The 24,455-nt window shown below is 38.0% G+C and overlaps 1 protein-coding gene across 1 annotated transcript in view; it reads left to right on the forward strand.

Annotated features, from left to right (window-relative positions):
- Positions 1-24,455, forward strand: part of LOC150084457 (cell adhesion molecule Dscam1-like) — a 304,207-nt gene that overhangs the window by 96,529 nt on the left and 183,223 nt on the right. Inside the window, exon 2 of the mRNA XM_090375236.1 lies at positions 4,817-5,140. Within this exon, the coding sequence (XP_090231362.1) occupies positions 4,817-5,140 (324 nt within the window). The remainder of the gene's footprint in view (positions 1-4,816; positions 5,141-24,455) is intronic.

A 24,455-nucleotide genomic window follows, 5' to 3' on the forward strand; every position in this document is an offset into this window, starting at 1 on the left:
ACTACTCAGAAAATTTAAAAAAAAATTTAAACTTCCTCAGACGATATCAGCTTTCAAAAAAATACAGATTTATCAAAATGACCTGATGACAAAAAAATTAATCACGTCCCATATCTGAAAAATAGATCCCCAGAAATTGAAGTAGAAGATCGAAAACTCGAATAATAATGGCGCAAATTACAAGAACTGCTTGACAATTTCAAGACTTGTTGGCGAAATTCAAATCGTGTATCGCCTTTCTGGTAAATCTATACGAAATTTATGCAATCAGTGGTTTCCCGGTTCCCAAAATGCTTACTCCAGGAAGAATTTTGGGAAGCATTTATGGCACATTTTTGTTGAAACAAAAATGTGCCATAAATAATCACAATCTGAAATCTTAAGTACCCTTATATGAATAATGTTGGCTGTCAAATAATTCCAGTTTTGGCACAAATTCTGTCCCCACAAACTATCAACCGATTTCAAAAGCTTCACAACCAAGAAGCAAACACAGGAAGATTTGTGGCAATTAAAAATAAAAAGATAAGATTAATATATTAATGTATAAAAAAATAAATACAGTATATGAATACTGCGGTGGATGGTATCTATCCAGTTATATTAAAGGAGGCGGCAAAGGAAGTAAGCAAACCCTTAGCCATAATTATGAGAGCTTCTTTGGACTCATGGGAGGTACCCATGGACTGGAGATGTGTAAATGTGACCCCAATCCACAAAGGACGATCAAAGGGAGACACGGGTAATTACAGACCTGTTAGTTTAACTTCTGTTCCAGGAAAATTAATGGAAGAACTGGTTAAAGAAGCACTGCAGGATCATCTAGACAAGACTTCAGTTATAGCTCAGACACAGCATGGGTTTGTTAAGGGGAAGTCTTGTCTGACTAATTTGATTGGATACTATGATGTAGTCACAAAGGAACTGGATGCAAAGAATAACTTTGATATTATATATTTGGATCTTAGAAAAGCCTTTGATACTGTTGCACATGGAAGACTGCTGCACAAATTGGAGCAGTGAGGCATTGGAGGCAAATTGCTGCTATGGATAAAGGGGTGGTTGAGGGGGAGAAGACAGAGAGCGGTAATCAATGGACACTGCTCATCGTGGAGTAATGTTATTAGTGGAGTCCCTCAAGGTTAAGTTTTGGGCCCATTGTTGTTTTCTGTATTTATAAATGATATCGATGAGAGAGATGTCGATGATGAGAGATGATATATCAGGCTTACTGTCCAAGTTTGCAGACGATACGAAGGTTCGCAGGGTTGTTAATTAAACTAATGACAGTACACTGCTGCAACAGGATCTAGAAGTGTTGAGCAGATGGGCTGAGAGGTGGAAACTGAAGTTTAACATTGACAAATGTAAATTAATACATATGGGAAGCAGTAATCCCAGAGTAACGTATCACCTCTGTGGTACCACACTGAAAGTGGTAGAGAATGAAAAGGACCTGGGGGTTATTTTGCAGGCAGATATGAAGCTTTCTGAGCAATGCAGACGGTCTGCAAGAGTAGCTTATGGTGTCTTGTCAATGATATACAGGAAGTTTTCTAGCAGGGACAAGGAGGTGATTATTCCCTTGTATAAGGCAATGGTCAGGCCACACCTTGAGTATTGTATATAGATCTGCAGGGCTCATTTTAAGAATGATGTAGAGCTGATGGAACGAGTACATAGAAGGGCAACAAGATTAGTGAATGGAACAAAGGGTTTCTCTTACGAAGAAAGGCTTAAGTTTTGCAAATTACAGTGTCTGGCGACTAGGCACCTGCGAGGTGATCTGATTGAGGTGTATAAATCCTTGAATGGTTTGAGCATGCTCAATGCTGATGGGATTCTTCTTCTTGCTCAGAATAATCGCCTGAGAGGGCATAAATTCAAATTGGGGAAAGACGGTTGTAGGATAGATGTGCGGAAGTTTTCCTTTAGCCAGCGGGTGGTTGATTGCTGGAACAAACTTCCATCTGTCGTTGTATAAGTTGATAGCTTAAATGGATTCAAGGCAAGAACTTAACAAACATTTGGAGCGACGGGATGGGTTAAATAAGGGTTTTTTTTTGGCTGATGCTATATAAGCTTGCTTTCTTGCATCATATGCCCTTGCTAATGCTAACTAATGTAAAATTTATAATGAAAATTATTCATAAAAGTATATTTTGAAATTATTAATTATGGTTACCCAGATGAGGTCTGATTGTGGCTCCAGAACCGCTGAAGTCATGATGTGCCGCTGCTTTTATGATAAAATTATGGCCACCCATTCAGTATACTGTTTGTATATTTTACCTATTCCATGATCTCAGTACTTGCTTTGAGAGATGAAAACCTGAGTTTCCAAAGAAAGTTTGATCATTCCTAAGCATCCTTGATCATCAGGTCCCTTTTAAAGTGCGAAGCTGCAACCCAGAATGGAAATTTCTCGGAAAATAATAACACTACCCCGAACCTTGACACTCTTATTGAATTCTCCTTGGCACTGAGTCTTGTAGACTCAGTGCCAAGGAGAATTTCTGCTTCCACCATAAAAGATCACCACCCCGTATTAATTGAATTTTCTAATATTTTTGCCTACTGTTGTCCTCTAAAGATTAATTTTTTTAATTAAAAAAATGAGTCCATTGTATATGGGATAATTTTAAGTTCTGTGTTGTCTAACATTATAATCCATAATATTTATCCTTCGTTAATCAAGGATAATTATGAGATTATCTGGAATTATGATTCGCTTTAACAATAAACTTTATTAATTAAACATAATTGTAAAAAAAAAAAGTTACTGTCCATAGATAGAAATGTTGACATAAAGGAATCTTCATTATCTGTCCACGATGATCTGGTAATAGAAACGGAAGCGAAATAAAAAATTCACTTTTGAATACCCACGAAAGCGGCGATAATAAGTTTGTTAATATATAAAGGTATTTTTAGTGCGCGCTTGATAAGAAAGATAGGGAACTGTTAAGGTATCGTAAAAGAAAATTTAATGAGGTCAAACACTTTCCGAGAGATGATTTCAGCTAAGAAAATAGAAATTAAAACGCCTTTTGAATATTTGCACAATGACTGAAAGTTTTTGTAGGAAACATGATCACGGCCAACTTCAAAGAGAGATAATAGAATTTGTCCATGATTATTTCATTTTTTAGCCACAATCTCGTTTCCAGTGCAAAGATAAAATACTGAAATTACCTAAATGACGTAAAATGTCGTTGCACCCCTATTAATTACGTTTATAATAAGCACTATTACTGTTACAACGTTTTTGAAAATTTTGTTAATGGCGACTGTGTTGTTGTTCAGAAAAGCAATGTTATATGTTGTCAAGATTAGTTATAACTACGAAAGCTGTCCAAATATTAACGGCTCATATTTTCTTTAGAAGGATAACTCTCAATTTTATGATTTTAACGCTTCGGGTGCAAAGTTTCGAAAGCCATGGCAACACTCTTTTGTGATAATTAAGGAATGATTTCAATTAACATCGTCATGAAAACACGAACAGTGACCACAGCTGACTGAAGGTATAATTAATTGCTTCAGATGTGTTGCCATTTGTAGTTGCAGCTCTTCATATTTGTGGAAGACGGTAAATTTTAAATGAAGTAGGATCCGTCTTTAGGATGGAATTATCTTTAAAATATTCTTCGATTTCACAAAGGAGCAGATCACCATGGCTGTCATTAGAATGACGTCTACACTTTTTGTGTGTCCTTGGGGGTAGCATAGTGGTTATCACCGTCCTTCCCACAGTAGATGGAAAAGGGACCCATTCGAATCCCGTCAGTGCCAGGCGAGGAACTTTCATGGCATATTTTCTCTCCGTTGCTTGATTAGTCGGTCTCAGGAGTGGACAGCAAGCACCTCCCCAGTTTGGGAACTCGACGTTTTTCGTCCAGCAAAACAGATAAATTGACCAAAGAATACATACACACAATATATGGGTAGATGAATTAGTTCTCTGGTGGCGCTAATATGACACTTTAAACCATTAGTGTCATCCAAAGGCCCGAATTTGACTGCCAATTGCTTTTGTCTAGTAGAACATTATGAAGAAGAGAGAAAAACTTACAGTACTAGATCATTACTTTTCTGATACCTCGCAGGTAACACGGTGGATATAATCATAGACATCTCCACACCAGGTGGAAACGGATATGGTTCGAATTCCGTCAATGACTCGAAGATTTTTTATAGTGTTTGTGCACAATGGCTGAGTTTTTTGGTTTCAGGCAAGAGTTCCATGGTTTTCTGCCGGAAATCAGGACTTTCATCTATCTAAGGAGACAAAGCGACCCCAGAATACACGCAATACACTGACACCAAATAGATTTAGTACGAATCATACAGGGCAGTAAGTGTTATTTTTTTTAGGGAATGCTTGAAATTACAGTATGGTGAGACATTTTTCTGTGTTATAAGTGTTTATAATTGTCAATGATTAATATTCTTTTTTAGATTTTTTAAAATTATTAATATCGTTGGTGCAATGTTAGTATTATTTATTTGGTACTCGATTTGAATATAGCTAAAATAAATTAAATGCATTTTGTTATTTTGGAAGCTTTTATGCCTAAATTGTTTTAACTTGAAGTAAAATTAATAAATGAAAGTAGTTGTTAACTAGTTTTAATAACATGAATAATTCCAAGATAAATCTTTGTCTTTTACACACCGTGTGATTCTGGTAAGTGTAATATAAAATTGAAATTTAAAGATTCGTCTTTCAACGTATCCAGGAAAGTCTGTAAAAATGCATCCAACTTAGGAAACAGAACTGTAATAATACAAGTACTTATGTTTAATTTTTCAGCTTTGTCCATGGGTAGCGAGGACACGCAGGGACCAACATTTCTCCGCGAGCCTTCTAGTCAGGTTCATTTTCACAATAACACGGGAGTAATCATTCCTTGCTCGGCACAAGGGGCGCCTACCCCTCTCATCTCTTGGTCTCACCATGATGGCTCATCACTTAGGGATATTCCAGGCCTTCGCCACGTTAGACCAGACGGATCGTTGGTGTTTCCTCCTTTCCAGGCAGAAGATTTCCGACAAGATGTCCACGACGCTGTGTACAAGTGTATTGCCACCAATGCTGTAGGAACCATTGGAAGTCGAGAAGTTCATGTTAGAGCAGGTAAGCATTTGCACTTAGTCTTCTATAACTACCGTAATCTGCGAATTATTTTTAAGATACCTCTTAAACCTTCATTAATTCTGCTTCGGTGAGAAGTCTACAAGATCAAATATTGTTTGCGCGCTGCAACTATGGCTAAATAATGGTAATAATTTGTCATTTACAATAGAAGACGTAAATGGCAAACTGGGTAATAACCATTTCCCAGTTGATCGTTCTTCCGTGAGAGTATAGGGGCTTCTCCACTGTTTGTCACTTGTTTGAGAGCTGGGGTGGATACAGATGGTTTTTCCAGCGATTTTTGGTACGAGCGACATGCAGATCAGCTGGTGAACACAAACTTGCATAGATGTGAAAAGATCATATGGATTCGGCGCACTATGACTAAACTAGTACATGTGTGAAGGATTCCTGATCAAATTAATAGTTTTGATCAATGGTTAATAGTTTTGAATATTTAGCCAGCCAAATTACAAGTGAGATTAACTACGATTCATGAGGGGTTGACTGTATTATTATGATTGTAGAATATCATGTATCTCTTGAAATAATAATAATTGGATAACGGTTGCTGACAGCAACGGTTGGTATTGGCTAACCATCTTCCTTCTGGACAGAAAATATCCCAGACCTTCAGTACCTTTAACCTTTTACACACAAAATGTTTACAAGACTGTTGGAGCGATAACCATCAACCTTCCTTCTTTAAGCATTCGATGATTCTTGCATTTGAGGCCCGAGTTATAAATAGGAACGAACATTTACACAGAAAGAGAAATAATAATAAAAATCCCAAGTGATTATAGGTAATATCAATACAGTGAACGCATAATCGCAAGTTGGCTTAAGGGAATACCAAAGATACTTCTCTAAGCTAATTTGTGGTCTTCATCGGAGCGAAGCGTCTACTTAATTTTAACAAACACGCATTAAAATGGAAAACACATTTTCAACGCAGCATTCTCCAGTACGGGGAAATTCAGGAACCTTTGAAAGCTGTACGGATCTTTGGAATGTATTTACTAAACTGCGCAAGAACTTAATGGTCTGTAAAGACGATCATTTAAACGCTCAATTTGCTACGTGATAATGTTGGCACGTTTGTTTACAAGCACACCCACAGCAGAAGGTTCATTTAGTGTTTGGATATCCGTGGTTGCCAAAGTACGCTTTTGCAAATATAAACATGACAGAAGCTAAGGATGAATGCGTGCTTGAGAATGTTACAGGCTACACCACGCTGATTTGTACGTTGCTCTGGTTTACCAAGAATGTAGAATGGATATTTCCTCTTAGGTGAGCAACTATGGACATCTATACTTGGTTCTGTTATTTTGAATATTCTGCATAAGATAATGTAGTTTGAAATAAATAATTAATTAATACGCAAGTATATATTGTGAACTTGTGACAGTAACATCAGATTAATTGCAGTCGGAAATATTTTAGTCAGTATAATTTAAAACTGAACGAAATGGTTTTTATGTGTCTTTTAACCGTGGTGTAATTGCGATACTCGACAAGAAACAAATACTTTTTCATTCAAATATCACCAACAAATAAGACAGAATGGCAAAGAACTCTAACATCAGCCCACTTCCACCGCTAATAGAAGGATCGCGTGTAGCGAGGCGTTACCAGGTGCCCCTTAAAGTAGCGTAATTCTAAGTTTGAGTTCGATTCGTCTTGGCGAATGACAGCCTCATTTTCTTGGTTAGCGAGAAGACGACGCTCGAGAGCTGTATGTTTTATTGGCATTTGTGGTGAGTAATCTTGAGAATTTCTTGTCGTCCGTAACATTGTTGTCAGCGTTGGGGGGGGGGTCCTGCATGTGTCACGTGCAGACGTGATTGCTACGAGAAAATGGTGTTACGGCTTGCCGTTCTCTTTCTCCTCCTTCTCCTCTCCACGTCCTAATCCCATCGCTCTCTCTTTCTCTTTCTTTCACTCACGTGCTTCCGGCGATTCGCCAAGTGAGACTGGGTGGAGACTTGCTTGACGAAGTCTTCATTTAAATGCAGAATGCCTTCTGATTTGACACGCAGCTCTGCTGATGCGAAAGGAACGTCTTTCCTTGTAAAAAATGACAGTAAATTAACTGAAGTTGGTCAGAATAAAAGGGAGAAAAAGATTGAATTAGTGAAAACTAGTGGTATGTTCTTGAAGAAATAACGGAGTCTTTTAAAAGTGTCATGCTCTTAAAAAAAGTTACTTAAGAGTGGCGCAGTAGAGGAGTTAAGTCAATTTTCATTCCTAAACTAAAGTTCATTAAAGTTTCATGTAAGACTAGGGAAAAGTTCTTGAAATCTGAAGAAATGTAAACACTAGAAAAGCGGACGAAAATGTTACCACTGAAATAAGCCAGTCTTTTGTGAATTGCCATTTTAATGGTCTTTTTTTTTGTCCCTCTTGAATACTTAAAAGAGAGGAAACCGCTTCTAACAAAATGAGATTGCCATTTAGCGTTTTTAAATCGATTATTTTGTTTCTGTTACACTGAACCGCGAGATGAAATATTCAAAGTTACTTGATGACAACACTAACTGATTGAATGATTGTAAGAATATGAAATAGCCTTTTCTGTTGACTGACTTTGCAATAAACCTCTAAAATTGATTTGTTTGGAATTTAAAACGTCTCTGATATGTTGCTCACGGTAGTGGTGGTGCATTTCACAGAACTACGGCATGCTACTAAAAATAGACTACTGTTATTTTTGCTTTCATAAGGGGGACACCTGGTTTAGTTAGCAAGGAAGGAAAAATGCTGCGACGGAGTCACGTTAGCAGATTTAGAAAATAGACAGTAGGACTTCTTTTCAGCAATGGTGTGATAGAAGAAACCATCAATAAATACACCAGAGTGCAACTTCATTTTTTATTAATTTTATTTATTCACTATTTAGCTATATATAAAGGAGTTATTTTACTGATTCAACCTTTTGGCTTCTATTCGGAAAATCTGTCAGACATCATCAGCCTTTTTCAAAATCCACTGCAGGATGAAGGCCTCTCCAGCAACTTTCCACTTCCTTCTGTTTTGTGCAATGGCCATCCATTTACTACACACGAACTCGTGATTTTCATCTGTCCATCTCCGTTGTTGTCTTCGAAGTCCATTTCAGTTCTTTAATTTTGATGAGAAGGTCCTTTATTTGTTTTTGCTAATTGGTGTTTTGTTCTTCTTATCTAACAGTCTGAGTCCTAATATAATAAGTTTCATTCTTTGCTGTGTAGTTTTCAGCTTCTCTTCCATTCTTTTGGTGAATGCCCAAGATCCGTCTGACATAAGATCTTAAAACTGACAATAGAAAGTTAATACTCAATTTAAACACCAATTATGGGAGAAACAATTGAGAAGAGAAGAAATTTGTTTCTTTTTGTAGATATCTTATAAACCAAATCCAGATAGATTTAATTTTTTTTCCAGTTCACAAAATTTCTGTTATCTCACTCTAACTTGCTAGTCTACCATTTTTGTTTTCCTTTTTTTCAGACAGATAATTGGATTGCAAGTTCTTCGGATTTTAAATTAGGGAGCGCGGATATTTCTACCTCTACACCCTGTTGGGATCGCGGAAAGTCCTCCAATTTAAATTGATTTTTCGTTTTTGATAGATTTAGTGTCTCTTTAGAAAGATCCAGCATGATTATATCAGTGACCTGTTGGGTACAAGTGAGAGATTCAATAAAAATGTAATTCCGGATTAAATAGACACCAGTGATGATTTCCTGCACTGTCTAGATAATCTTGAATTTCGCAAAATTAACAGACAAAATGATCCTGTTGAAATGATATATTTAGTTTAAAATAAAATAAACTAAAACACTATTCAACCTGAAATTCGAAGGTCGCGAGTTTCTTTTTAAAATCATTTCAGCAGTGACCACTAAGAATGTGTGTTATTTGATAAAAAGATTCTTATCGGTTATGTAACACCGGAAGGCGACATTGAAGTGCAGAAAAACCTAATATCTGTTATCTCACCCGAGAGTTAAAAAAAAATATCCTTACGAAGTTTAAAGATATATCAACTTTCGCGACGGACTTTTTATCTGTAAAAGGGCAGTCGATGACTGATTGGGTTATTTGACGCAAGAAGATTGGAACTGACATGGCAGTTAAGTATATCCCTGAGGATATTTTACTCGTGCAGCGGCAGAAACCTCAGAGGATTTTGGAAAAAATGAAATCGTTAGCTGGTGGACGACCAGGCGCAATCACGTTGACCTCTGTCGCGTGACCTGCGATGATGATATGTTATCGCTGATGCAGTAGAAAGGTCTTAGTAGAGTGCTTTTGTTACGGCGAGAAAGATATTTTAAAATCCCCTACAGTCGTATCAAACGAGGGCAATAATTTCCATCACAGATATGTAGCTCAATTTATTAGTATGTGTGATGCGTTTAGGTTCATTTTAGATTTTGGAATATTATTGGACAACAGGCATTGGAATATATAAGCATTTTTCAACACTACAAAATAACCGTTGCTTGATAGCTTGATCGATCGAAGTCCACCGAGGAACCATTCAACTATTCTAATGAAGTCCATTAGAGTTATTTCAATGTTAAATTCCATATAAGTGTGCAATATATACTTTTCATTGTTTTTCGTACTCCTCTGTGATTTCTGAGAACCAAAGGTTGGAAAACAGAAAGAAAAAAAAAAAAAGCTTGATTGATTTATAAATGCCTGGCATTTTGACGAGCACAACTTTATTTATAAACTGACTGGGTCTGACCCCTGAGCATCAAAGTTCTTTTCATCGTGATTTTGATTGATTATAATCATAGTTTTCCATTTTATTGATAAAGTAAGGTTTAAATTCCAAAGAGTTTCTGCGTTGTCATTTATTAGGGGGGAAAAATCGAATCAGCTTCTTATAACTGCTGCCAATGCTGAATGCAAAAAGCAACATTAGTGCTTATCCTACTGCACACATTGCTCCCACATAATTTATAGAGCATTTTTTGGAGAAATGCGCTATCAAGACAACAACAAAAGACGGCGGATATCCGTCCTTTTTTGCACCGAAATTAGCCAATTAATTCCACCGAGGAACTATTCAACCGCGGGCTGGTTACACGGTAAAAGGAAAAAACATTTTTTGAAAGGAATGCGATTTTTCAAAAAGTCAGGAAGTAAAAAATAAAAAATAAAATAACACCGCTCAATAGATTCCGCTAATATCGATCATTTGTTTGCCGGATCTAATTACAAACACCAAACAAAAAAAGAACTTCATGGTTATTAATTTTTGCGTGCACTTAATGTAAGTCGCTTTGTGTAAAAAAACTGCAAAGCTCTTTCAGTGGATGAAGAAGCGAAAAAACACCTCTAATCATTCTGTTTTAATCTTTCAACTATATTCCTGAAAAATATAAGTTTCATTTATCAGTATCATCTCCAGAAAGTTCGCCCTTGAAGATTAAAGACACTTTGATTAGAGGCATTATGGGACTCATCAATCTTCACTTTGTGTGCCAAATTATTTATTACACGATCAATAAGAACTGATTTGAATAATAAATGCCTCCGAGAAAACTAATTTGAGACGCTTGGCTGCAATAAATTGATGCTCAGCCCTGAAAGGAATCCAATCGGTCAGCTGCTTCTGCAGTGGTGAATTATTAGCCAATTTTTCTTACTTGTGTTGTGACTAGAGCGGTGAACTTATGTATCTCCACACAAAGGACTTTTATTCCTACTTCACTAAAATTTACTTTGCGATAAATTATTTAGTTCTAAGAATGCTGCAGTTTTATATAATATCATATAATCAACAGAATATATTTATAATCGTGGTATGAGAAGAGTGAAATTTAATCCAAATAAAGAATCAATTGACGCCATGTCCATTTTTACGTCAGAAGAGAAATTTTACTTAAATTTAATTGTGGACAAATCTGATTTGTCCATATACACGTAACACGAGCTAAGAGCACGTAACATATACGTGTAACACGTACTAAGAGCTACGTATTGTTCATATATTCAAGGGCTGCTTGTTATTTATATAATAAAGTTGCGTATATCAATAGACGATTTTTTCATCACAGATATAAACATAATACATTTATTTTATACGTTCAATTAGACAGCGGTAACTATTATTAACATCATAAAAATGACGTTAATAATTACTCTTACTACCATGGTATATTTTTCTTTTAAACTTATTTTTAAAACGTAGATTATTTTAAGAGCACCTAAAATAATGAAATTCCAGTAAATTTAGTGCAGCTAAAAAGCTGCAGTTCGTCAGATTTATGCTGGACTTTGTTGATTGACTGGAGATAATTTTTTTTCTCTATTTGTTGATTTTTTTTTTCGAATGGTTTCTCAATATTTTGTCGTTACATCATATGCGCCTACATATCTGTGTTCAGAACCGATCTTCGTGTTTCGCATGCTTAAAACCCAGAAAAATTTACTGAGAAAACCCTATTTCCTCTTGTTGTGCTCTTGCAGCTAGTACAGTGGTTACGATAGCTGTCCTTTTCCACTCTTGTGTGGAAAAGGAATAGGTACGAGTTGAATCTATAATGAAGAAGCTTTTATGGGTTTTTTCCGCCACATTCGAGTTCAACTTAATCTTGAGCGAGGGACATGTGGTTCCGGTTCGAAGAACCTGGCGGTCGTCCTACTTGTTTGGAAGAGCTTTTTGACCAGTAGAGGTACAAGTACTTAGTTTTGAGCGAAGGTTACTTGGTTGCCCAGAAACTCCGTTTGGCAATAGCGTCTCATGGTTTTAATCCCTTCAGCCTAAACACTGAAACGACCAGCCTCTATAGGTGATGAGCTGACCACAGCCTCGATTGAAGAGATCTTTAAGAATTTCCTAAGTCTTAGTGACAAGTACTGAAACTTAGGACACAGAAGAAAGGCTCTGCCTTGTTGGTAGTCGACAGAAATGCCGGTAGAGAAAAGTAGTAGTAGTGAGAACGTCACGATTGCATATACCGATATTGGAAATGCCAGGGACTTTATAAGAAATTTTAAAAAAATCTAATGCTGATAGGAATAAATCTTTATGATTTATTCATCGATTACTGGTCGAAATATTCACAGTCGATTCACAGTACATTTTCAATTCCCCTTAAGGTCATATGCCAATATTTAATTTCATTTTGATAATGTTGCATAGCAATAGTTTAGATACTTTGTTTCGCAATGGCTTAGTATTTAGATTTCCCTATTCTCCAAAAGAAGCTTATTCCTCACATTTCAGTATTGAATCGCCAGCTGTTATACAGCCCATGTATCGTGGTTATATTACCCAAACATAGGGTGCTGTGCACACTTCGTTTCAGAAATGGAACAGAGCATCTGTTGAACTTGTTAACATGATTTACATCGCCTCGCTTGTGCCGTTATTTCGAAGGTGCATCCCCAAGTGACAACAAGATAATGATTTCATTAATCGTAAGTTGAAATATCTTAATTCACATAAACTAGTACAAGTGGCTCATTTAACACGTTTCGCTGTAAAGTTACGATATTAAAACATATCAGTGGCCATCGAAAACCACATCCAATGTACAGACATGAAAAGATTATGCAAAGATGTTACATAATCTTTTAATGTTTAAAATATCACATCTGGTATTCTAACTCAAGAGATAATGTATTCAATTTCGGGTTTTTTTCTAACAGTCAGTCCTAATAATATTCTAGAGCAAGAGACTTGATCATATCTTTACCTATTTTCTGTTTATATTACGGAACAACTACATAAGTTCACAATTTTGAGAGAATACAAGAACATCGCCATATTTAACAGTCATGCGATTTTGAAATACGGTCACTCAATTGCACTTCAGTACCTCCTTGTGCTTGTTTTGTCGCTGTATACTTCAATCATTTTTACAGGCCCTGAGGCTTATTTATTAAAAAAAAAGCACCATATTTTACAGATGTTTGTACAAAAGCCGACACATTACTGAAACTTTTTCATCTAGCTTGTGTTGAAAATGCGAAACTTCTATTATCGTTGAACAACTCAAGTGGTTCTGTTATACAATGCGATTAATGCAATAACTTCTTCCACATGTTTATCCCATCAGTAGTTCTGGAATCTTACTGGTTTACATATTAGGTTTCATAACAGAAATTGCGCGGTCGAGTGTAAAGTTAAATCTCTAAAGTAGCTCGAGGAACGCTATTTCAGCGACAAGGAATCACATCAGCCTCTTCTTTCTTCTTTTTCCATTTGAGTGGGCTGGAGGATTGGAGAACGCGGTTTTCTGTTTGACTGAAGCGATAAGTTTCACGAGTACTTTCAGTGGAGGAGTGTCGATAGAACACGTGCGAGAGTATATAAATGACATTGCATGGGGAGTTGAGGCGGACGGGCGTGTGGACCGCTAGGTATAAATACGTGATTTAAAATATACTTCCAGTGTAACAGCAAAGTAAAACAGTTGAGTGGTATTTAATAGAAATAATGCGACAATAAATATTTGGTGTTCGCTGACCACAAAGCGATAATGTAAATTTAAATTAGGAATGCATTTTAAAGTTAGTTGAATTACAAGAAAGCGCTTAATGTATTTGTATTTAATCCTCAACTCTACTAAAATTTAAGCGAGTAATTGCATTTAAAAACTACATAGAAATCGTTTCAATCATTAGACAAAGTTAAGCTTTGATATTCTCCATTTCAAGACGTAATACCCACCCCCATAATAACTAAACTAAACTGATGATAAACACAGGCACAATTAACTGCAAAGAGCTGTAACCCTAAGTGTTATTCACGACTTATGAATCGTATATAGTTTAATAGCGCCCTCTATTACGTTTAGAGGATAGCAGAATGATCGATTTACTCATATGTCAAGTCCCCACCTGGATGAAGAGCACTTTTCCAAGAAGGATAATCATCTTCTTGATCTGGTGTGTTCTTATCTATTCAGTCTTTTGAAGATATCACTTTCAAGCTATGGCAAGCTTCGATAACTTGTAATTTGATAATTAGCGTTTATATTAGTCTGCCAGTATTCAGTGAAATCGATTATTTTTTGTGACCTCTTGGCATGTATTTAGGTACACTGCATTCACGTAGACAGGAACTCGATATCAGTATGAATAAAAGTCGTGAGTTAACCGACTTTGAAAGAGGCATGATAGTGGGTGCCTGACGCATGGGTCGTTCTATCGCGGAGGTGGTACAGAAATTGTACTAGCCCCGTCTACAGTATCAAGTGTGTATCGGGAATTACATCTGATCGTGGACAGCGCTGTGGGCGGAGAAAGGTAGTGGATGAACGTGGCCGTCGACGTCTGTCTCGCATTGTTGCAGCCAACCGGAGAGTGACAGTGGCACAAATCACCACCGACTTCAATGAGGGAGGTGCCAGAAATGTCTGACACCTCTATGAACCCCAAGACCATCAGGCGATCATTAGACGCAATGTCATGGGAGCCGCCGATCCACTAGAGTCCCATTGCTAACAACACAAGACTCTACGCCTCAACTGGGCGAAAGAACATCAACACTAGATGATTGGAGATGGGTATCCTAGTCCGATGAGTCCCATTTCCAGTTATTTCGAGCGGACGGAAGGGTGCGTATCTTGCGGAAACTGCACGAAGCTATGCACCCGTCATGTCAACAAGGTGGTACAGAAATTGTACTAGCAGTTCAGCAGGTAGATGGTTGGTATTGGTCTGGGGCATGTTCAACTGGCACACGTTGGGACCTCTGGTACGTCTACACGCATCTCTGAACGGTCCAGGTTAGGTGTCCATAATTGCAGACCATCTTGCATCCCTTCGTGGGTATCGTGCACCCAGAGATCGATTATCTTCCAGCAGGACAATGCACCTCACTCCCAGAGCCGTGGTGACTAGAACATGTTTTGAAGAGCATTCTGTAGATTTTACCACCATGGAATGGCCTTCTCGTTCACCGGACATGAACCCTGTGGAGCATCTTTGGGATGCTGTGGAAAGGTCCGTTCGAGCTTAGGGTTCTCCACCCAGGAATGCAACGGAAAGCAAGCATGGATGGAGATACCTGTGGAATGCTTCCGTGAACTAGTGGACTCAGTGCCTCGCCCTATGAGAGAAGGCCCACCTTCTCGCCCAGGGCGAGAAGGTGGGCCTTTCCATTACTAGGTAGGTATCCCATGATTTCTGTCCACTCAGTGTAATAACGTGTATTTATGTTTTAACTATCGTTTTTGAATGTAATGAAAATATATAACTGGATATATATAATTATAATATTGGTTCAGATAAACCTATTGAATCTAAATTAGCAACTAATATTAAATCCTCATACGAAATTTCAACCAAAACCCACTCTTAAAATTCACTTTAAATGCAATTAAAAACCACTTGCTGAAACAGCAACTTGTCAGTCGAATTTACTCCAACAGATGTCGCCTTGCGAATCCAATTAATTTTTAACGGGCTCCCAAATCTGTACAATTAAGATAAGTGTTCTCAGTGATCCATTAAAATGTAATTTCAAGAAAAAATAAGAAAAACAGAGCAATCATCTTAAGCGCCTTTTAACGCTGTAAATTTGAGCATCTCCAATAGAGAGAGTTATTTCGTCGCCGAGAGCAAAAAATTTGAGGCTCTCGATGTTCCTTTGCTTCGACAAAAGTGCAATGTCCTGGCAACTGTTGCTATCCCATTGTCATTTTGAGGCAACGATGGAGCGCAGGTAATTGCGACATTTATCATACAAATAGATTTCACAATAACTGTCTCGGCTTCACTCGTGGGTAATGTACTGAACATTCTGATGTAAAGATAAGGTGCGAAGTGTTTGGACGATAAGAGGAATTGGCTGTTCTCATTACTTCAGGATGAAATCTTCTGTTCAGTTAGCTGTCAGCGTTGCTAGGTTGCAATGTATTTCTCTAATCAACCGTGACTAAAGTAATTACCTTTAGAAATGCCAGAAAGATGGCTTACAAAGGTGTGAAAATTAGCGAATGACAGTTCTGAAGACCGTTCGCAGCTGAATACTCGCCAACCAATTTGCCGCAGCACGGCTCGTTTGTTTGATATCTGTCACGTGAATCGGCATTGGTGACAAACATTTCTGCATCGTTCCTCAGAATAATATTCGAACTTTTCTGCACTGAAGTTAATATGATCGTAGAAAGAAGAAATAGAGCGAATTCAACGAATAAATTATCAGCATTAAATAGGATATAGCGTGGCAATTAAGATTTCTATTTATGAATATTTAATTAATGAGTAGCTATTTAATAGCTGTCGAGCGTTAACTTAATTTTTCACCAGGATGCATAAAGTATCGAGTAATTATCGGGAGAATGGAGAAAAATTTAATGTTTAACAGACTGATTATTATTAGTCTTTTTTTTTTATTCTGATTCCATTTTCATGATAAATCTTAAGAGTAATATATTGCGTTGCAGTCCCAACACTAACGTACTCCTTCGTGATCATAGAGTGGACTGACATCGACTTGGGGGTGATCGTGAGAAGGACCAGGAGAATGATGACGAGGAGCTGCGAACACCATCCGAAGGCTACCATCGAGAGACAGACAACATCGAACAACAGATTAAAACAATTAAGAACCTGATGGATTAATTCCAGAAAAATAGATAGCATCGCCAATCTGTCAGATCAGATGGAAGATACATAAATGGTATACATCCCTCTCAACCTCAACGAGAAGACCCCACCCACCCAAAGGGAAGAAACGAAGATAGAAAGATGGATCGAAGAAAACACTCACTGGTAGAAACTACACTGATTCCATCCGGACTGTAAATAGTGTTTGGGGAGGGAGCACCACTGGTAGTTTCCCACAAATGCGCCATAAGTACTCTTGTGAAGTATATGTAAAAGCCAGACAAAAGTATTGTGTGAGGAAATGAGTAGTATTTTGTTGGATTCTGTTGTGGTCTGGCTTTTGGTCGCAGGGCTCCTGCTGGGACCTCGTGTTGCCCGTGCACACCGCTATGAGGTAAACCGGGCTGCCATTATTGTCTGGCTGGGCTCTGCCAGGATCGCCTGAGCTTTCTGGGCGAAGACCAAGTTTTAAAAAAAGGAGAGAAAGAGAAAAGGGGGGGAGTAGAAAGAGTAAGAGTGAGAAGATGTAGGCATCCCCTAATTATCGATGAAACATTGGCTCCACCAGGCGAAAGGGAGAAGGGTATCCCCAGAGAGAGGTGAAAAAAGCCACACGGCGAGGGTGCTCGTTGTGGTCGCTTGTTGGCATCGGGTTAGTGTGGTCAGGCGAAATCCTACCCAGGCATGGGGATTCTACCCTGGATGTACCAGGGTTAGCAGTCCATGTAGGTGGAAGTAGAAGAAGGTAAATTCCGGTATGAAGGTCAGTCTAGGGTAATACTTCAAGGCACTGTAAGTCCTAGTTAGGGATAATAGTAGAGCTGCTATCGGTAGAGTTGTGTCCGATTTAAGTCAAGTCCAGGTTCAGTTGGCAAACGTTTTAGGTGAGAATGCGCTGTTTGATCCTCAGGTGGTGAGAAAAGTGCAGAGGACGACATTAGCCACATTCAGGAGTTGTGTGGTTTTCTGTAGCCTTCTGCGGGTGGAAAGCTTCTGAGCGGAATTGGTAAATATTTGGTAGTACTGTTGGTCTGTTATGAAAAGGTGCTCTCTATCTTGTGAAATGCCCTGTTTATCTGTGATTTACACGAAGGTCCTCGTAGCAAGGGCAGATGTAGACTAGTTGGTGCCAGTCTTCTATATGGCCCGTATAAGAAGGCTTCCAACGAATCGCTCACCACGCGTTGGAAACAGCGGGACGCTCTTTCCCGAGACGGAAATATATGCTTATGCTTCGGTCTGGGTTCGCTGTCCAAGATCAGGTAATCAACACCAGGAACTATGGAAAATACATCGCTAAGGATTCCGGAGTGACAGACGATACTTGTCGACGATGCCAGCTTTCCTAAGAAATAATCCAGCACATCACCGTTGGATTCACCTCATTGGATTTACCTGATCATCCAGGCGCAGTAGGCGCCTCAGGAGCCAGGTGGGCAGGAGCAGCAGTGCGTAGCACACGCTTCTTGATTAAACCGGGGTTCGAGCCCGTAATCACCAAATATGGAGGATGCGGAAAGGTCAGGGAATGACCATCGCATATCTCCGGAGCAATATGGCCTTAGTTGCTAATGCTCCTAAAAAAAACTAAAATAACAATAACAAACCAGGCGCTGTACATACACACGCGTCACCAGGATAATACATCAGAAGCTAGCGAAGAAAAACCAGTTGATCAAATAAAATATATCGTGTTAAAGTGCGAACGCCAGGCTGCACTCGAGATCCTACCCACAACTTGTATTGAGACCGCGCCATAGAAATAGACAGGATGATCCCTTAAAACGGACCAAATATAATTCTCACTGACAAGAAGCAAAAGGCTGATCGACATAGTGGTGTCCAACACTGGCAACCTCCGAGAAAAAGATTAGGAAGTACAGAGACTTAGACAGTTAGGAAGTCAGGGAGATATGGAACAAGTAACGAACATCCCGATAACCGTATAAACCATCAGCATGGTACCAAAGAACCTACATAAGCACCTAGCAGCAATAAGCCTTCCAGAGAACACTTAAAAGGAACTCCAGAAAGCCGCGATCCTGAACACCTGTAGGGGAGTCCTCGACCAATAATAAGAGCCGGACATAAGAACCACCCCGCGCACCTGCTACCACACTACCTGTCGCCGGATGGCAAAACCTATAAGGAGAAGAAAGAGACAATAATCTGAAAGAAGAGTATAGCATTTCAGGAGAAATATTTTACGGAAATATTGATGCATATATTTTATCGATCGGTTGGTATTGTAAGCTGTCATTAAGCTTACAATGTCGGTTGGTATTGTAAGCTATTATGATTTCGTCAGTGTTTTGATTGTCAGCAGCATCAGCTTAACACATGGAACACCTGGGCTCGATTGCTATCTCGAATGGAGGAACTCTCCTGAATTTTTTTTCCCACCCCACTCAGTTTCGGGAGATCTAATGATCTCAGTGACATTTATTCAGAAACTCTGAATATCACAGGATGACATCTGGGCTAAAACTCGGATGAATGAGCGAACTAAATACACCCCTTGCAAGAAATCACACAAGAATCAGAGAATGCGAAAGCAGTGTTGATTTGCGAAGTACTGGGATGGCATAATTCTACGTCACCCTGTTCCATGAAGAAAACACTCACTGGTAGAAACTACAACGATTCCATCAGGACTGTACATAGTGTTTGGGGAGGGGGCGCAAGACCAAAATATTGGACAGTCCCATTCTTTCCTGAAGAAATATTTGAACTCAGCGATACGATGACAGTACCGCCAATTTTCGGGAGACAGCCCCGTATTATTCTACACAATATTGTAAGATGTCACGTGGTTAGTGCCACGAAGGCGTTGCTGCAGCAGTATCAATGGAAAGTCCTTGAACACCTCAAATTCTCTCGACATGAGTCTCGATGTTAATGTTTTTCACAAGATGAAGGAGCTACTCAGAGGCCAGCACCTTCTGGTTCCATTTTTCCGAAAATTCATTAAAGCCGAAGAGTAAAATCGCCGAATTTTGAAATGCAGCCTTATTTTCCGTATTTGAAAGATATATGTACCTTCTTGTGATATTTGGAACCAAATCTTCAACTTCATAACAAATCCCATATTTTCTAGGGCATTAATGTAAAACCTGAATTCCTCTGCGACCAAAGTCCTAACATAATCGATTTTTAATATTTTTCTCGTCCTTTGAAACACTACATTTTCACTTCATCTATCAGTCTATCACTTGGCTATAAAAGTCACGTAAGTGTACTCTTCCTACTCTTAACCACTAGCGACAGAATGATTCTGTATGACAAGAGAAGACAATCAAACAGAATTCATTCGTTCCATTTATAAGTTCCTGTTTATACTCCTATGTTAATCAGGCCTTCCGACCACTATGGTCAGATTGAACCTTCTCCTCCTTTCGATGCGGGTTCAGTGACAGCCATTTACTATTACCGGTATGTCTTATCGACGGAAGAGAACGCATTCATGTCTCTCGAAGCACCTCTGCCACAACTAACTACAGCTCCAATCGAAAGGGTCTTTCAGAAATTCCTGCAGGCATTTACGGGCTTCAGTCTACGCGTTTCTGACCGCGTGACGATCAGCGGCGTCACCATACCATTAGGAAGGACAATTAAACTCCAAGGAAGTTCATTTAGGGAAGGACGGAAAGTTTCGTGTGACACGAAAATGTTTCCGCTTTGTTATTTATTATATTTCAAATCCTGCAGTGGAGAGTTTATCAGTGACATCTCAAATTCTTTATTAAAACTCGTTAAACGAAAGAGATTAGAAAAATACTACGATTTTAAGTTAGCCGATTTCGTGGCCTTTATTTATTATCTAAAGAACTGTACAGCAGAGATCTTCAAGGGGCCACAATCCTGACTTAAGAACCCGAAAAATAAACTTAAGAATAAAATTGGTGGACCAGTTAATAATCTACTGTGAAAGGCAGACATTTTAAATCATAATGTAATGGAGTACGATTGCAATTGTCGAGGCGGAAATGACGTAATTCATACGTATAAGACTATCGTTCAAAACCGGCTGCTGTACATGTGGGTGATTATTCTTTCTTCTCATTAAAGTAAACAGTCAAAAATATCATTTTTTACCAGCTAATTGTGTTTCTTTAACATGAATGCAGAAGAATCAAATTTTATTGCCTTCAACTAACATAATTTTAGTCTGTTTTTTTATCGCTGCATTCATCTTTTGATGAAATGCAATTAGCAGGCAAAACATGATAGATATCATTAAAAATTTAACTGCATTTTAATATATTAGCAATCAGCGTGAAGTGTTTAATATCCTTATCTTTTTATAATTAATCCTACTTACTAATTAGGAGCGTACTTGGTTAGATAAAGTACGTAAAATTCTCTTAATAAATCAGTAACTAATAAACATAAATAGTTGATTGGTAACTTCTTTTACGATAAATTTCCATGTATTCGGAAGTGAAAGGTAACACAAGTAGGCGAACCAAAAAAAATTCACGCTCTTTAGATCCTTACAGATTGCCATTCAAGAATGCTGAAATTTTTATCAAAAAGTCCAAAATCTCTTGCTATATGAAAATGTTACAATTCATTCAGTATAAAAGATAAACTACGCATACGTATTTAGTCATTTATACGTTAAAATCCAACGGTGTGTAGACATTCACCGGTGTTGTATTTTTATGAGTTTGGTGCTACTTCCGTTTCTATAGAGAGAATTATTACAACTGTAAATAGTAGAAAAACGTTAGAAGTAGAAATAACCAGAAAAATGATTATTTGTCTATTCCATTTAAATTTTCCAAAAATTGAACGGATTCGAGCTCAGGAGGGCAGCCAATTGCATAAATAAAACCTTTAGAATTTCGGTGTTAATGTCAAGTTCCATATCAACATCAGTGTAATGCCCAGGTAAATGAATTGGTTCTGGTCGGTTTATCGAGATTTATTTGCTTTAATACACATTTGATCTTAATGAAGCGATTTTTTACAATAAATTTCTCCCTGGTTTTGTTACTTCTGCGCTCAATTATACAGAAAATCTCCATCTTTGTGCATGATTTCAGTGAGCATCCATCTTTAAAATTTTTCAAGAAGAATAATAGCGGATGAAGCAGCGCATGCGTTCAGTGTTGCCAGACGATCTTAATGAAACAACTTGCCATTAGAGTTTCTTTATTATTTATGGAATTTTTTTTTTTTTTTTTTTCATTTTAACGATACTCGTATTATAGAGGTATAGAGCAAAATTATTCGTTTTATGTATCATCTGCAACATCATGAAAAAGGACATTTCTTTCATAGAACTTTAATTTCACTTCTAGTCAAAATAGTCTAATTTTTTTAATTTTAAAAAGTTTTCAGTAGGAGACTATCCATCGCCAAGAACAGAAGTTAAATTAACCATCGAAAGTAAACAGAAAACTGATGAAGATGTGAGTACGGGAATTTAGGAGAAAAAAAAATACTGTACTTGTTTTTAGTTTTAAAGAATCATTATTGGACATTCGGTTTCTTTGTAGATCCAGTGCGGTTCAGTATTCGCTTTGATTAATAGCGGTGGTTTTCCATCCGCAAACACTCGACATTAGTGCTTTTTTTTTATGGTTTAGAGATTAATCATAACAGCAAATAAAGGTTCACATAATTGGGGAGTGCTTTTGCCTCCCCGCTTTACAGCATTAAGAGACTTTCGAAATGTTTCCAAACCGAACTATTATTAGCAACTGACAAGAACTGAAACCTTAAGAAGGGTGCGTACCTATTTAACATTTATCAGACAATTAAATGACACTAATTAAAGGGATATTTTTATTCCTTTCATTAGAGGTAGGTGGTCGATAATTTTTCGGTTTAAGATATTGTAATTCTTTTCAAATCTAATTGTTAATTAGATTTCTAGTTATAAAAATTCCCAACAGCAAATAAACCTGCTTAGTTATTTCTGACTGCCATCGCATAAACTTTTATCATTCAGAAAACAAAAGCTTTAAACCATTACACCGAGAGAAATACAATTTATTGTGAGGAGAATGCTAACGATCTTCAAGGAAAATTACAATTCATTAGCGAAAAATAAAACAAAATGACAGTTCAGTATACACTCCATGGACACGCTAATAGAAGCACTGCTCTAGTATTTTTTCAGTCCTTCGAAAGAACAATGATTCCACTTATACTGTAAATGTTTGATGCTTGAGTGAGAGGCACGCAGAGAGAGATTTTAGTTTCTGAAAGAGGCAGACCCAACAGTATTACACATTTCCGTGCTGGAAGTACCCATCTCCCTGATTAGATGCCCTTAGTTCGTGATGACCTTCAGCATACACCGTACCGCCAAGACGGTGTATCACAGTATCAGGAGTCTCCCAATAAAAATTCTTATTCGACCACTTTTGATGGTTTTATGACAGCCCAAATTGTGTTTTCGTTGAAGCACCAACCCACTGAAGTCCAAGCTTCTCTAGATGATATTCTCCTTCCAGTGGTAAATACACATACAGACTTGGGAGTACTTTTCGATTGCAAACTGACCTTCAAGCCCCACATTGACAAGCTCATAACAAAATTCTGCAAAATGCGGTGGATTACCAAACAACAACTACTCCACGTTAAGGATCTGGATATGACTCGGCGGTACGTATACACTTCTGTATACTCCGTCGTGTTATACACCTCAGAAATATGGGCATCTGCAGCCCCCACGAATATCAAGCGTGTGTACTCCTCCGAATACTGGCTCCTTCGTTAGATCACACATGAACATCATCGTCCACCCGAGCAAAGAACAACTGCGATGGCAACCGCACTGAACTTTGCCCGACTGCCAAATCTTATAATGGAAAGACGCCTCACCCTAACTGTCAAAATGACCACTGGAATAATCTCGGAGTCAAACATATGGGAACTGTGCAGCTGGAGAATCCCTCAACCCGGACTAAGGTCAGCTCCAACACTTATAGCCAACCATGATAGACTAGCCCTTAGCGACCGATTTCTCCCCAAGCAGATGCTTATCACAGTCCAAGCAATCGAAGGCGACCTCTACAAATTTGTCAAGGATCGCAAATACCGGAGAGAGATCCTTGATGACCTAAACTCAACCAGGCAAACTGCACAGTAATGTCGCAGTATAATAAATTTAAAAAGGATGTCTGTATAATATTGTATATAATGTCAAAAATACTGTATAATATTTTTATGAATATTGTGAATAATTTAACTGAAACGTATTATGTTGTTAGCCCTGGAGGATGAACCCGAACTTCGATGTGGGCCCCGTCCTCAAGGCCTTTGTCCACCAGCCAATGTAAAGCCCCTGGCATTCCTGCCGTGAAGGCTAAATTGTATACATCCTTTTGTACACAATAAAGATTATATATATATGACCTTGTTTCCTCCATTCCCTGATCCTACCATCTGCATGATGCGACCGGAACTGAGATGTGTCAGAAAAGAAGATTATATTTCAAGTCCGATGATGCTTTTTCTTTTATTTTTGGCGCCTCATAACCTGAGTTACACCGGCTCAGTTTTAAGTGATCTGGTGGCGTTTATTAGTAATTTTAAGTATTATTTATTAACAAAAAAACCCAAATTTAATGAACGCCTGCTCGCCATTTACGATTAAGAATTTAATTTAAAATAAATAGATAAACAATAAAATTAATCTTGTTTCTTGGTTGGGACTTTAAATCGTCCTTTGAAAAGATGAATTCGAAGCATTTAAAGTGATTTCTATTGTCCGATATCGGCTAGAGTAGAC

The sequence above is a fragment of the Mastigoproctus giganteus genome, chromosome 6 (assembly GCF_048544385.1).
Source record: "Mastigoproctus giganteus isolate SK-2022 chromosome 6, ASM4854438v1, whole genome shotgun sequence".
NCBI lineage: Eukaryota > Metazoa > Arthropoda > Arachnida > Uropygi > Thelyphonidae > Mastigoproctus > Mastigoproctus giganteus.